General features: G+C 41.9%; 1 protein-coding gene across 1 annotated transcript in view; it reads right to left on the bottom strand.

Moving 5' to 3' along the window:
- The window catches only part of LOC140937928 (probable E3 ubiquitin-protein ligase HERC1), a 138,468-nt gene that overhangs the window by 34,152 nt on the left and 87,711 nt on the right, over positions 1–16,605 (bottom strand). Inside the window, exons 31-38 of the mRNA XM_073387490.1 lie at positions 14,783–15,022; positions 14,180–14,263; positions 13,321–13,596; positions 12,982–13,190; positions 11,539–12,284; positions 10,664–11,262; positions 9,683–9,743; positions 738–874 (exon numbers count right to left, since the gene is read on the bottom strand). Coding sequence (XP_073243591.1) covers positions 738–874; positions 9,683–9,743; positions 10,664–11,262; positions 11,539–12,284; positions 12,982–13,190; positions 13,321–13,596; positions 14,180–14,263; positions 14,783–15,022 — 2,352 coding nt within the window. The remainder of the gene's footprint in view (positions 1–737; positions 875–9,682; positions 9,744–10,663; positions 11,263–11,538; positions 12,285–12,981; positions 13,191–13,320; positions 13,597–14,179; positions 14,264–14,782; positions 15,023–16,605) is intronic.

Here is a 16,605-nt window from a genome sequence, read left to right as displayed (position 1 = left end):
TTTATGTAGGCCGCTCGATGAACGCACTGGTCTTCTTCTTCGCTGCTCTCGCTGAAGTTCAGGTCGCCGTTCTTTCGGTAGGCTGATTTAGCAACAGAACGGGAACGTCATTTGACGACGGGAAAGCGCGCGGAAAAGACTATACCCGACCTTCGGTGCACAATTTGCCGCTCAGCCATTGGTCAAGCCAGTTGTTTTATTTGCGCGCGACGTCGTCAACTGACGTTCCCGTTCTGTTGCTAAATCAGCCTGGTGCTCAATCTTCCACGGCAAGGTTTTCCAGCCACTTGTCCAATCGGGCACTTTTGTGTATGCAGCCCGCTGTTATTTGCCTCAGAAATACTTTGCGATTCGACAGGCGATTCGCCAACGTTAGTCGGTGGACGCGTTGCCTGGAAACCCAAGCTGAATGGCGTCTTTAGGATTTGTTTGTGGCTTATTGCTAGGCAACTGCGGATACCAAACCGATAGAAAGAAAGATTTATGACTAAAGCGAAATCCCACTCCGCTTGCGATCCTCGCGATAAAATTATAACTAGAACTAGACTAAACTAGAGGACAATAAACAACAAACAAGTTCTTTGTTAATCATAAAGGAAAACCCAATTCCCTGTCACACTGTTCATGCACCAATGTTTTTCAGCTACCCTTTCCTCTCTGCTGCTCTTTAAAATTTACTCACAAATGCACTCGATCAAAACTGAAAAAAAAAAGCATTGTTACTACAGCAGGCTCACCTCTGGAAAAAAAAGCCCAAGAAGCTCTCTATCTGCCCCTGGTTCAAAATCGCTATCATCAAGATCCATATCAATGTCTTCATAGACAACTTCCTCCACAGTATCATAGCTTCTCGTTGGTGGTAATCTACTTTCATCTGTTAAAACAACCCACAGCAATCACTGAAAATACACACTCCTTGCGAGCTTACTATTTATAACTATGGCAATATAAGCAAATGAAATCTACTCCTTTTGAAGTCATCTACGGGCAAAATGTACTGTTTATTAAACTTTGAAGATGTTTATTTTTGTGCGTAGGGTTTTATAACAGCTGAGACAACCCTATTTTATATAATAAGTTAAAAGCGAGCGATTTTGTATTATTGCAGTCTTTGTTACCTAGAAGTTCATTTCCATATTTTGTGATATTGTCATAAGATACCTTTTAAAAGATCGATGTTTTTCGGCATCCCAACGCCACTGCGAACGTCAAGAAGTCATGTGACCCATGCCTTGCCGTCAGGTTTGCAGTTTCAACTTCACGGTTTAACGACTCTCTAGAGGTAAGTGATTTACCGCAAGGATTTTTGCATTCAAAAACACCTCAATCAAACGTTAGATGGGAAATACTAGTTTTCAAAGTCTTTCGCTTATTGATTATCGAATTACTTTTTATAGAAACGTAGTTTTGAAAACGATTTCTCAGCTTAAACTCAAAGCCAATTAATTGAAGTATAGGTAGCTAGCAAGGAGGGGAGCAATCTCCTCAGCAGTTAAGGCTCTCTTTGGCAACCTGGCCACAGACCACCTCCCAGAGCCGGTCTCCAACAAGCAAGTGCTTGGAGAAAGGAGGGCACACGTCCAGGATGGACATGGCACCTCTTCATCCCAGGTTACCCCAAGCACCATTCCGCGAAAGCAAAGCAATGGTAGCTGAAATCAGGGGCTAACAAGTGAGAGACGGGAAGTAAATAGTGCCAAAGCTTCTGCTGGGGTGCGGATATAGAGCTGGTAGGCACTCTTTGTTCAACTCCCAATCGCTAGAATAAGATGGTCTGGTATACCAGCAAGAGTGGCCAAAGTTGTGGCACCATTTCAGAAGCTGTGGCTGGATATGGCTCAGCCGATGCCTGTTGTTACAAGACTATCTTTTGACCATTGAGAAAGGAAAGCCAGAGAAAGTGGCAGACCATTGGAGCGTAAAAAAAGTGGACCAGGAGAACTTCCATGCAGTTCCAGGTAAGGCACAAAGTGGGGCTTACCTCGGCCAATGTAGATTTGTCAGCCTTTGTTGAAATGAGTCAGACTTGGAAGTCCTGATGGTGATGTAAGCAAGGAGGTGCGGAAATGTCGGCAACGGTCAAGTGAAGTACAGGATTGGAATAAGACGATGAAGGGACGGTGAATTCAGAAGCTGACAAGGCACAAAGTGGGGGATTACCTTGGCCAATGAAGATCTGGCAGCATTTGGGAAATGGATCAGGCCTGGAGGTCTTGATGGTAAAACGTAAGCAGGTAGGTGCTGGTCAAGTGAAGTAAATGATTAAAATCAGACGATGAAGGGACGGTGAATTCGGACAATCGAAGAAAACCAAAATAAGTCAGGTTGGTCCTGGACAATAAAGCATAACTGAGGGGCAAGGTGATCCCTTACAGTGAAGTCTTCCAAGCTGTGAGCAGAAGTTAACAAAGCGATGTTGGGCATATTTGTATGTCCGGTGGGTGGAGGGAGCCAAACCATGAGACATTAACGTGAAGTAGTCAGTCCTTTTCTAAGGCTGGTAAGTCAAGAGATGCCGCACCTCAGACATCAGCTACGTTGTTATCAGTACCAGCAAGATGACGAGAAAAGAATTGAAATTTATGCTTGGTAGCTGATGCACGAAGACAACGAAGCATAACTTTAAGGATATGTAATAATGACTTGCTATCTGAATGGAACAGAACAACCTGCCTGAACCAGGAAGAATCCCAGACATGAGCTGCAAGCACGATTACAAATAGTTCCGTATACTCAGAGCAGAAGGCCACAGACCACAGAGCAAGCGAGGGTCGAACGAGGCACCGAAACCTAATGAACCTGAGGCATCACTGCACATTTCAAAGTCAATAGGGGGAGTCAGGCCAGGGTACAACCAAAAGCATACGCCCTTCTGGTTATGTCGATGCCGATCATACTTTCTATCAATGTGATCCATTTCTCCAAAGAAAAAGGGCTTACTATTGCTGAGCCTTTAAGAAACACTGAAGAAAAGATCACCATCGAGAAAGAAGAAGACAGCTGCCAGGGAAAGTTAGATGGAGAAGAAGTTAGTTCTGGAAAAGAAGTTCTGTTATGCGTGACAGATTTTTAAAGGGATTTTTCTGACAGAAGAGGGATTTTTTGGACAGAAGAATGCCTTGGGCAATATAGTTTTGCCAATCACAAAAATTCACCCTGTATTAATACTTTACTTGTAGTTTTTCTGTAGATACACGTTCTTCTGGAAGGGGAAACCTGAAACAGGACAGGACAGGATCCATGGAGAAAGATTCGCAATGAAACCATCCCTGCTGAAGAACACCACAACCATACCCACAAGTGTCAACGAATGCCTTATGAAATTCCTCTTTTTACTTTCCAAGTCCTGGCACATCACCAACATACCGCCTATGCACCAGCTCTCATGTGTGCAGACGAAGAGGAAGATCGGTTCTATGACGACTTCGACAAGATCATTAGGCAAACGCCACTCAGTGACAAGCTGGTCATCCTAGGAGATTTTAACGCTAGGGAGGGAAAACAACTATATTTATACTATAAAAACTGGGTTGGACTCCTTGGAAGGCACGGAGTAGGAAAACTGAACAGCAACACACTATTGCACCCGAGGAAGTGTGCACAGCACAACCTGTGCATCACAAACAGGATATTCCAACTTGCAGACAAGTACAAACCCACTTGGATGCACCCCAGGTCCAAACATGGGCACATGATTGATTTGGTCTTTGTACGCCAGCGCCACCTGCAGGATGTCAGGATCACACGAGCAATTCGAACAGCAGAATATCACCAACAATGTCAAAGCTGTGCTAGGACCAAAAACCTGGTCACACCAAAACTGGTTCGACGAGAATCATGAATCCATCTCGGCAGCACTGGATGCCAAGAACAAAGCAAATGCTGAGTGGCAGAGAGATTAATCATCTACGTCAAAGAATGAAAAAATTCAAAGACCTAAAGTCCAAAGTGCAGACAGAACTCAGGAAAATGCAAGACCTCTGGTGGCAGAAGAAGGCAGCAATTATTCAGACATCTACAACACAACATAGTTCTTCAATGCCATAAAAACCGTCTGTGGCCCATCTATATCAGGGTTCTTCCTCCTGTTGTCTTTTGACGGATCAAGCTTGATCAAGGACTAGGAAAGACTCGACATTACTCAACAGGCCTTACACAGTTGCACAAGTGGCCCTTCAGCATGTCTCGCAACAATCAGTCATGGAAGGACTTGATCAGCCACCAACTACTGACGAAGCCAAGAAAGCAATTCCGTTATGAACTCCAACACAGCGTCAGGAAAAGACAGTATCCCAGCTGAGATTTTCAAAGCTGCGGGCCTCAACGCACTAGCGGACATGCCTGAAGACTTTTGCAATGTTTTTATTGTAGCTCTCTACAAGAACAAGGGGAGCAAGTCTGACCGTGGAAACTACAGGGGCATCTCACTCCTTTCCATAGAGGGGAAGATCTTTGCCTGCATTCTCCCGAACCAACTGATCACAGTCTCCGAAAGAAGTCTCCCAGAGGAACAGTGTGGCTTCAGACGGAGAAGCAGCACCGTGGACAAGATAATTGTCGTCAGACAGGTGAAGGAGACGTGCATTGCACAGAACAAGGCCCTCTACTAGTACTCTGTCTTTATAGATCTGACAAAGGCCTTTGATATAGTCAACAGGGAGGCCCTCTCGAGGTTCTGGACCTTGCTGAGTGTACCAGCATTGAGGCCATACTCAGAAAGGCCCAGCTGCGATGGGTGGGACATGTCATAGGATGGACAACCACTTTATGCCCCGTCAACCGCTGTATGGAGTGCTTGAGGCTGGCAAGAGAGAGCAAGGCTGGCCGCGCAAGCGGTACAAGGACACTGTGAACGGGGACCTTCGGTGGTGCGACATCAAGCCCCCCCCAAAATTGAGAATGCAGCTAGTGACAGAAATCATTGGCACTCATGGACTCACACACACTCCACCAGTCTTGAGGACGATTGCCGTCAAAGACGCATGGCAGCTTATGAACTAAGCCACAAAACAACCTCTGCTGACATCACAACAATTCCAGTGCCCCACCTGTTCCAGACTCTACGCTTCCAGTCTCGGTTTTTAGAGCCACTAGAGAATCTATTGAGATCACACAACACGCAGTCTTCTTAGGACACAAAGGACATCCAACCATGTGGGTGAATTTTTCTTCAAACATACGACATATAAAATCAAGCCGTCTGATTAAAAGGAAAGGTCAAAAAACGAGTTTTTTATAGTCTGAAGCCGAGAAATAGGTAAGAACAGAGTTAAGAACGAAGGGTGGAGTAGGAGGAGGAAGAATAAATACTGTAAATAATGTCTACTCTAGGGTTTTTTAACGAAAAAAGAGGACGGACGAGGATCAGGTTCTTTGTGAAGGTACCCATTGAAAAATCGGGTCTGTTGGTATTTTGAAAAGTTGTCTTATCAATACATCCACGTGACCAAAATAAGAATAAACCATCAGTTATTTTATTTGCGTCGTACAAGTCTAACATTCATGCCAGAACAAGAAATAAAGAAGAGGGAAAGAAAAGAAGGGAAGCAGAGAAAAGAAGAAGCAATGGTTAAATTTGTTTTCGGGAATGGACGGGCAACAAGGATTAGATATACAGTTGATACTCCGATAATCGGAACCTTGAAAGCACAATAAAAGGTCAGCAAGTGTAATTGACGGTTGAAGGGACTGCTTTTCGTGAATGACCAACATGATGGTATTCGCTAACTACTGTAAGCTCAAAATAGTATATCTGGTGGCTCAGCTGCAAACAGTGGATTCTCTCCTTTAGGACACCTCTATTCAAGGGACGCCACCATTCAGGGGACACAAAATTTGCTCCCGGAAAATGTCCACATAATCTTTGTATTTGTTACTTCTATTGAAGGGACACGTCTATTCAGGGGGAAAAAGAAGCAACTTCTTTGGGTCCCGAAGCCCTGGTTTAACCTCCATTCAGGGGACACCTTAGCACTCAAAAAGTAACTGTCCACAAACATCGTTGATAAATTTAAGTTTTCAATAGTCATCATGGCGACTGCTTTCAAAACATGAACTATCTCACTTAAATCGATGTATTGCACTTGTGGGAATTCAACAAAGAACATCGCAGAGGTAAGTTAATCATTATTTCTTACTTCAGCGGAGCACGAAGTAAAGAATTCGCGACGCTCAGTAATGTCTCAAAGTTGATTTTTTGGGGGGACAAGATTGGGCACGCAAAGTCCGTGGGTTTTCGGTTTTTTCAGCTATTTGACGAAGTGAGAGCAGAATTAGTTCGAGATATCTCGATATCACTGCGAGTCCTCAACTCCCGCACTTATTCGATTTCTGGCTTGCCCAGGGTTTGAACTGGCTCACGTGTGACTCGTCAGATCAGATGAACCCCTAAGTTAAGGGATTAACGGATTGTGCCACTGCGAGCCAAGGTAATTTGAGATGTGAAAAATAGCTATAAGTTACGCAATAGGTATTGAATGAGATTGGGCACGCAAGTTGGTGACTTTTCGGCTTGTTTCGGGTATTTTACGTAGTGACACCGAAATGAGTTTGAGATATCTTGAGATCACTTCGAGTTCTTTCTGCTACAATAAATATTTCAGGCGGAGCGCGAAGTATTAAAGGATTTGTGACGCTTAGGAATGTCGTAAACTCGCTGTTTGTTGACGAAGTGAGGGCGGAAGTTGTTCAAGATGTCTCAAGAGCAGCTCGAGTTGTTTAGTTTATCTGAATTGAATCGCCTAAGGAAGGGTAAGTTAATGTTTTGCCAGGGGTTTATTTGAAGAACGCCGAATAGTCGGCATGCGAGGATCAGAAACTGAGTGAGACCGGAAGTGGAGTTTTGGCACTTAGAAATGGAAACGTGTACAGTTCCGGTTGACGTGCATAGCTCCAAAATAGTTTATGTTACATAGTTTACGTAAATGTGCATTGAATGTGCAGAGAAGAGGATCGAAATGCACCAATCAGAGATAGACAATTTGAAGTGCAAGTTTCCTGAGAGTTCATCTTAATTTGTTGCTTCTTTGATTTTATTGTCTGATTGGTTTATTGTGTAGGACGAAATGGCTGAGCCAATTAGGGACGAGTTGGATGTTTTTGATCCAAGTGAATAGCAAGGTAGGGATGAAATGGGTAACTGTTGAAGAAGAAAAAGGTGTGAATATTTTGTTGAAATACGTCGTTGAAATTCGTTGTGTTGTACAGCGACTTCACATACAAATACACACACTGTTCGCAGTAGGCCCACACCAAAAAATGAAATAAGGCATTTTCGGAATGGGCTGGTCCGCGAACTCAAGGTTGATAAAGGAAATTATTGAAACATTCAAAGAGATTATGCTCAAATAGACGAAAACAGTTTTTAGGAAGTCAATGTCACACAAGTTACTTAGAGAAAATTTTGGGGAGAGAAATGTGTATAAAGTTTGAGAGTGAAGAGATTTCGACAACTGGAGATGATTGCAGCAAGAGTTATTCGAAAGAGGAAGAGGTGCGATCGTTTGCGTTGCGTGTAGACAAAGCGATGGATTGTCAACAAGGGAAAGCAAAACACAGTTACCGTGGTTTCGTAACCGTTGTGAGAGGTATCATTTTCATTGTTCTTCTTTTAGCTTTGTTTAGAAGAGTAGGTGTTTATGTACTTGTTTTTGTATTGCGTGTTATTGTTTTTCATGTAATAATTTTATGTTGCGATGTTGTACATGAATTATCCTCGGTGTGGAGATTGTGCATTTTCAGCAAGTTTTGTAAGGGAGTGTACTTATGTTAGTTACATTGCTGGAGAAGGCGTGGAGTTAACTGTACATAAGGAAGGTGTTGTTGTAGAGGAAATAAAGGAAGTGGAACTGAGATCTCGTCGTGCGCAATTTATTTACGACAGAAATTATAATCGAATTGAGTTACGGCGACGCGGTCATGCACCTAGCAGACTTCCGGTGAAGAAGTTGCGACGTCTGTTACACAAAAGGAGAAAAGTAAGGGTTTTGTATGGAAGGGTATCCGGAAAATATCATTTTCTTATTATTCCTCTGAATACAAAATCAATTCCACAACCACGACGCCGAAGTGTACGCTCCCATAGCGTCTTGTTATACATTATCCAGCTGCTTGAACTAGTGACTGTAGCAGATTCCAAGGCAGAAAAAAAGAAAAATGTTTTATTTGTTCGTTAATTATTAAGAACCCCCAGCCCAAACTCCGTTCCGGGGACACTTGCCTTGGTCCCAAGGGTGTACCCTGAGAGAGACGGTTTACCGTAAGGTTTCACTGTAAAACGTGCCTCTCCACTTCATCCCCAGAAGATACCTATCACTAGGGTGGATAGCAACGTTCCGATATGCTGAGTCTACGTCGATCTTAGCCATAAAAGCACCACAACCACATCTGCAGACTAGTTTAATGACGTTGTCCACTTGAATATACTGAAGTGGAAAATCTTCTAGCCTGATACCATCATTATCACTGGATCCCAAAGGGGAGCACAAGTCTAAGATTAGGGTTGATTGCCCCGAAACTGTTAATATGGAAATTGGATGGTGGGGCGATGGATAAAGGCGGCCAAGGTATAAATCATCAAGTATTTGTCATTTATGGGAGGATGTTGATTTGCGGAGGCCTTATTCTTCGTAGCGGATTTCAAAGGGATTTGAGGATTGAAAGGCAGAATCCATGCTCAATGCCAGTAATACCTTCAGAGACCACAACTTGGTTTGGGTGGGTAGTAAACGCCAAAGCTAGGGGGAAACCTGAGAAACTGGTGGGAGACTGGCAGTAACTGGAAAGAATAATTCAATAACAAACCTGTTTAATAAACCAATAAACATAAAACTGGAGAGGATAGCAAAGGCCATGGCCTAAACGAACCATAAGATGGTCTTAAGTTCCTAAAGTCAGACCAGGCTGTTCGAGGCCTGGGAAACTGCAGTTGTGACAAGCAAGGTCGCCGTGAAGGGATGCCACCGAGACAATGTTCCAAGTGGGAACTGCCAGCTGAATGGCCTCCATGATTGGAGATGTGGGCATCTCCAGCGAGGAAACCGCCGTTGTAAAGGTACCGAGAAAGAAACAGTCCATGGAAAGACGGAAATAGACGACGAAACAAGCGCCGGAAGTGAGCAGTCACAAGGGGAAGTCGCTGTTGACTGTAAGGCTGTTCAGGACGATGATGGAAGCGACGAAGGGTTGTAAGCAAGTTCAAGCTGTTGACTGGTGGTCAAGCTGGTTTTGCGAGGCATGTTGACAGAGATCCAAATGACAAAACAATGACAAAAAAATCGCCAAAAAGCCGCGGTAAAGACAGAAAGCAAACTGTACGAACGAAGCAAACCCTACCAAAGCAGAAAACAAATGCAAGCACCCCTAGGACCCCCACATATTAGTGAAACCACGGACCAACATTGCCTAGATTTTAACTTTACGTAAATTTCATTTAGCCATATTAAAATAGAGGTAGACTAATGGATGAAAACTTACATGGCAGGCACGGGCTAGCACCCATGTCCCAAGTTCCAAATATGAGCAGATAACCCCTAACCACGGTTAGCCGCTTGCAATAAGATAGCCAAACCTCAATCTTAAGGTCTCTGTAACCAGTAACTAGGATTACGTTTAACATTTCATATAGGTTAGCTGCGACGTACATACAGTTTATTATTATTACTTTATACAGAGGTTTACATACCGGAGGCCGCTTGACCAGACAATTCATTACGTGAACCTGTTTCATCTTCATCCTCGCCATCCTTGAAAAACAAAGGCAAACAGAGGCATTTCATACTTATTACATCTCTACAACAGAGACAGCGATCGTTTTTAATGTCACAAGTGGAGGGATACAAAGAGTGCACCTAATAGACAGATTAACTGCAGTCACACTTTCACCATCTTGCATTGTGCCAGTCGGCACACAGAGTCAGACTTGAAAATAACCAACACAAAAATATTCACGAAAGGGCAAGTTAGAACGAAAAGAAATGGAACAAAGAAAAAACTTTGGGTGAAATAGTCACAGTACCAAAAACCTAGCACTGGTATTAATAAATGAATGAATGGTAAAGAATATGAATAATTGATATGAATGAACAATATCAGAACTTTTTAGCTTGTATGTTTTGTTTTCCCAATTCAGACCACGTAAAGTTCTCCAGAAAATTTGCCTTTTGTCTTTTCATAGATTATGCATACATAGACACGTGGATGCACGTGCATACGACGAAATTTGAAAGAAACAGTTCTTTAGGGGTACCATCACGTGGTCTGAGATGGGAAAACAAAACATGCACGCTAAAAAGGTCTATTCAATTATTAGATGAGCCTGAGTATCATGTGAGGAATTATGGAGATCGAGGAATGTGACCTCTGTGATAACACCCTCTGTTTCATATAATACTCAAGCTCGTAGAATACCTACTAATTACGAAAACGACGCACATGGGTGTGTCTGAGTGTTTCTCTGTTTCTCTGTCACAATTCATTAGCAATACAGGAGCTTATTTTACTGCTTGTTGCAGTATAAACAGTGGTAATAACATGAGTGTGTGACCCAAAGGTACTGAGGCAGAATATACTTAAACAGAAAATATTAATGATAAAAAGGGGAGAACAGTTTGAGCTTACCGCTCACGGATCAATGTTTAGTAATAACAAAATTTAAGTGACCAACCCTATCATCAGAAAAAGGGTGTTCCAGTAACCAGGTAACCAACATATTGATTCTATGAGCATCAGCTGTCTCTCGAGTTCTTGTGGCCATCATTGCTTGAACAACGTGTCGTCTGGAGAAGCCCATCTCCAAAAGTGGAAGAGCATAACTAGGAAGAGATGAAAGTGCCACAATTTCCCTCAAAGCACGTGGCAGTGAAGTAGGAGGAGAGGCGGGCCGTGGTGAATGACAGGTTGACCCTTCATCGGTTACTAAACTTGACCCTTGAACTGCTTGAGACGGTCCTGTGACTGATGTTTGTCCAGCAGATATACAGTCGCCTTGCTCAGTCAGATTAACAGGTTTTGATGAAGGCAACTGAGAGGAAAGCTCGTCATCCAGCGTTTGGCTGAACCTTCTCTCAGGTGGATGTTCTTGCTCGCAAGCAGGGGCTATATCATCAGTGTCTGTAGTTTGCGTTGGTGGGGAACCCATGGAGTTAGAAGAGCTGGATCGGCTACTGTGTAGCGATTGATCACGAGCGGAGCTACACCTCTCATTCCACATATTTAGTCCTTCTTCTGGGGTGTCTTTGCTATCCTCTGAAGGGCTACAAGCTTCTGAAATTAAAGCCCATAAGACATTCTCCTTTAGTTTTAGAACAAAACACGTCAAACCCAACAAGTCTCAGATACATGTATATCACCGTTAAAATGTTGGTTAAGTTGTCACAATTTTTTGTCTCGTTTTTCGCTCATCTCAAATATACAAGAAACAGGGGGGGTTGTCTACGCGAGATTTAGGTATTTCACTTAGATGACAAATGTTCAATTCGATTACAAAAAAAGAATGACTGGGACGATTTAAATTCTCTTCGTCTTCTCAGCTAAACGTACCTTTTACAAATTCCTTTTTCTCAACTTCGGGGTTTATAGCAGCATAAGTTGCGGGCACTACTTTCACAAGCACACTTTGGGCCCTTTCCAAGTCCATCAAAGTGACCACTTTTCCAAACGGTGACGGTAAAACTGAGTATGAGACCATACTCCTGAGTAGAGTCTGCATACAATCAAACATTTGTTCAGAATTCTCACCACTCAAGGAACAGTTTTCAGTGTACACATCAGGACTCAAGGTTTCTAGCAGTTTGTTCGAGGTAAGTAAAACAGCGAGCGATTTCATAGCACAAACTTTAACAAGTGGTTCAAAAATGCTGGTAATGTCTGACTCTGACAATACTGAATCCCATGACCCAGCACTGCTTCTTTGCATTTTAGCCTTACTGGTACTTTGGTACGAAACTGAATCAAAATAAGCTGTCTTAACGGAGTCCACATCTTTTTCTTTTTTCTTGTCTTGGTTATCTGTTTCTTCTGTATCACCACTCTCAGTGTTCAAGTCCTTACCCAAGGACAATGTAGTAGAAATCCATTCTCTCTTTGAATCCCCATTTCCAGCGCCCTGTACGTTTCTACAACTCTTCTCAAGACCATTATTTTTTCCAAAGCTTGAATCTTGATTTTCACTCAACAAACCACTTATTTTTAATAGATCAAGGAGTACGCTAGGTGGAAGATCTGCTAGGAGACTGGGATTAAGTTTTTGAGGTTGCAATGGCTCTAAACTAGAGGTCATGATGTCACTGAAAGGAAAAAATCAAACTGCATACACCGTATTTCCTTTAAAAAGCACCCGGGTGCTTAATCGTGAGGGCTGGAAGCGCTTATCTTATTAAGTTAAACGAAATGAAACTAATGTGAGGAGATTACCACCTAAAAGATCTCTTGATGAAGATATCATCATCACAAAAGCCAGAAAAAAAATTCAGGGCTTTAACAGGATTCGAAACCATGGCCTCTGCACTAGCGTTGCAGTACTCTACCGAGAACACTAACAAAACTCATAAATTGGAAGCAGGCCAATAACATTTGTTGAGCTAATGCAGATGATGACCATATCTTCATCCCCCTACTCTAAATTGTCCTTATTGTAAAATTATAGCTACGGTAGCACGTTAAGCTCTACATCTACTTGATACTTATAAAACATAATAGTTGTGATAATAATTATAATGGTTTGTTGGCTGGTTTGTTCAAGATTAGCCGTAACACGTTCATTTAAATGATCTGTCTAAATATCTATCTTCCCTTTCCATTCACAGGCTTCGATAACAAAAAGTAGCAAACTTGGGTCAGTTATTCCAAAATTGGATAGCACTTTCTACCGGTTGAATCATTATTTAATTAACCAATTGCATGATTCCCTAGATAGTAATTTAACACGTGGAAAACACTGTCTAACCTTTAATCAACTAGGACCAGACCACATGTTTTCCTTACCCGACAAGATGCTCTCCCTCATCCCACTGTACTTTGACACTCTTACTTCCAAGTCTGCTCACACCTAACACCGTACCATATCTGGACAACTTCTTGTCAACACATCGACCACCCACCCTCAATCCAGAGTCAATTCCACCAATCACAGCCAATGAGGGCCAAACACAAGAACAAAAGACGGAGTTGTATAAGGAAAGGCCATTTTCTTCCTGAAATAATTTTCAAAGTTATTAAGTAAATCAAATGTCTTCCGTTGACGTGAAAAAAAAAGTACAAAACTCCAAAACCACTTTGTGTGCAACGCATTTAATACACCATGGAAAAAAATATCAACACTACCTCTATTACACCATTAAAGTTGGATTCAGTAGAACCTTGCTGATCCGACCGGCGGAGCTTATCCGGAGTAGTGCTTGACAACAGCGTGTTCCTCACTTCTTGGAGACCTTCTAGGATTGCACTGGCAATTTGGTCTTTCCACAAAGGGTACTCAGAAAGGCTCCTGACAAGGGAAACAGAAGCCTCTGCTAATGCTGTACGGATAGGAGCACACACTGGATCCCCTGGTAAGAGGTCTCTTGGGGCACCTTTAACACACAAATCCTTGATTGTAACCTATAACAACGGTGAAACAAAGTATTGTTAACTATTAAGTGAAGATTCGACTTTGAAGCAAGAAAACAGGGTTGCTGAAAACCTTAAATGGATGGAACATAAAGTGGGATGGTTAAAACGTTCGGTTTTAACCCTTTTGAACCAACACAATCTGATGTAAGTAAAATGGATATCAAAATGTGGCACTTTTAAAGGTCTGTGTTAAGGTTTCAGTGGGTGTCTAGCCTTTCAATAAAAGTAAAGTAGCCATGACTAACATTTTGACCAGTTTCTGATCAAGGCAGACTTAGTTGGCTTTTTGATAATCATTGCCACCCCGTTCACTTTCAAAGATGTTGATGTTTGTCGAGTCGAACAGTAGGAGAATCTATTGTACTTAGCTGTGATGCAGCTCCTTAAAGGAGGAATTCACCGCACCACATAAGAGAGTGAGGAGGTGGATCAGTCGAGCATCTTGATAGTAGTATGTTATTCACTGTTAATATATGTTTGAATTCATAGCCAATAGTATGAAATCAGATTAGAAAACACAAATAAGGATAAATACAGTTATGGAGCAAACATTTATCCTAGAGATGATTACCTTTTCACCAAAAATGGTGCTGTAAAAAAGGACACAAGGGTAAAGCTCTGAAGCATCAATGCCTTCAAAAGCCACTCGAGGTTCCTAGGATATAATATATTCTGAGTTATATACATTAGCTCTTCTACCCAGGTAAGCAAGCACTATCAACAATTATAATATGAAAAAAAGTTACTTAATCTACGGAGAGTAATTTATATCACATGTTCGCATGAAGAGGATACGGGAAAAACCGATTGCCCCAACGGGACTCGTTCCTTAGAACCTCTGATTACTATCCTGGATGCCGTTGGGTACCTGCCTTCCACGTAGACGTTCTTTTGGCTCATCACGCAATCCTCCCTAACGAACGTATGGAAGGAATGCGTGACAAAGCACTAAGAACGTCTGCGTGGGAGGCTATTGTGCTACAGGAGACCCGTGGAACTAAGGCCATCATAACTATGCTTATGTGACAATTGATATCCTGCATTCTGCTAGGATATGAGGCATATGCGTTATGAAAATACAAATACAAATACAAATGTCTTCCAAAGTGTAACGTAGTTAAGCCAAAGTGAGATAATCTTTTTACCTCTTATACAAACATAAATTAATCATTACCTCGCCATTTTTTCCAAAAGCCAACGTTTTTGCTTCCATGTCTAGAACACATGTAATGGTATCACCTTGTGTAAATCCAGAAAGAGTGAGGGAAACTTCTCCTCCATGATATAAGTTGCCACTGTAAGCTCGGTATAACCACATGTCAGTCGAAGATCGGTGATTGTCATCCTGCAGTGGATAACAAGCAACTCCAACACATGTCCCTTCATTGCCGCGGTTTTCTTTATCGATGTAGAACTAAGCAATAGAAATAAACACTTTTGAATGAAGTTCGCCATCCCCCGCAGAGAAACAAATGTAGCTTAAGGCAATCATTTTAGGACCATGTCACTTCCCTTCCCAACAGAGCCTATAAAAGGTAAGTAAACCAGACCACCCTGTCCGGGGCCTACATCCCTTGTTCTTTAGAAAGAGTAGTTTGGGTTCTTAAGAGCCATTATCTGAGAAAATCGAGAATCGCACGACACTCGTCAAAAAATCGATTTTTTTTTTATTTTGCCAAAACATCCCTTTTAGTGACCTTATTTAAGGAAAAATAGTTTTGGGTTCAAACGATTCATTTTAAAGGAGAAATTAGGAAAAGTTTGAAAAATCGATTTTATGTTCGTTTTTCGCACAAAACACGGCAGGATGCAATGGCAACTTCGAGAGAAGGGTGAACGCGTAAGAAACATTCTCTGACATTGAAACTTCACCGAATTATTATTTTGTTCTTACTCTTGAAAATCCTAAAAGAAAATTTGATAAACAATGCTTTACATTTTTATAATCGACAAGTGTAAAGAGGTCATATTTGTGACGTTAGACGTGCTAGAAAATGAAGGCCAACTTTGACTATTAAAAAAGGCCTCTGGTATATGCCGCTTGATCATAAAATCAATATAAAATGGAACCTTGGCTTTTGTACTAACTTACTGGAAAGTCTTAGCTCTGGAAATCAAATATCATCCTGACACCAAAGCAAGCGGTGAGAGCAATTGAATTAGGAAATTTATGCAAATTAGACGGCTTGCGGACGGTTGTCAAACTAAAAGAAAGGTTTTACATGAAAGGATTACTCACCATTGCTTGTAACACGTTTTTACGGCAAGGAAAGTTATTTCCAACTTCTTTTGCGTCGTTTTGAGTCACAAAATATATAATTTTTAGCCAAAAGACAAACGTACGTTTGCTCAGCAACTGCGTCCGAATCCGGCCGTGAATCGAAATAAAGTCACAACACGTCGAAGCAAGAGTTACAAGAGTTTTTACTTCAGTCGGGAGGCAAAAGGAATAAAAATTCATCGCAAACTAATGACTTCGATTTTGAAAACCTTTCATCACTTCAATCGTTCGTCGGCTGATAATAAACATCGCATAAGATCGTATGACCTTTGGTGTGACCGGAAATTGGTCACACGCTTTAGTCACGTCATCATGCTGTCACGAAATTTTCGTAGCTGTTGTCAGCAATTTTAATACAGTTTTCACATTTTTTGACAAGAAATCCTCTCATCGCAGTAGAAACAGCCATGCATATTTATTTTTCTTTTATTTACCTACTAGGCTTTGAAACAGCTTTTTTGCCTTCGAAGTACTAAACAGGAGGGGTACCTCGGATTCCAAGTGTCGTGAGTGATCCGTGGAAGCGAAAATTAAGACCAAAAGAGAACGAATATTTTGAATACTTAAGTAAAGCCACAGCTAAAAAAAAAAAAATTGTTCAAAATATTTTCAAACTAAGAAAAAAACATACTTCGATCATCCCCGTGACTTGGAATCTGGCCAGAGTACCCCCTCCCTCTCCCCTCCTCCCCTATGCCGGGTCAAAATACTAAGTT

This window comes from Porites lutea, chromosome 5 (genome assembly GCF_958299795.1).
Source record: "Porites lutea chromosome 5, jaPorLute2.1, whole genome shotgun sequence".
Classification (NCBI taxonomy): Eukaryota; Metazoa; Cnidaria; class Anthozoa; order Scleractinia; family Poritidae; genus Porites; species Porites lutea.
This window is presented reverse-complemented; position numbering and strand designations above follow the sequence as displayed.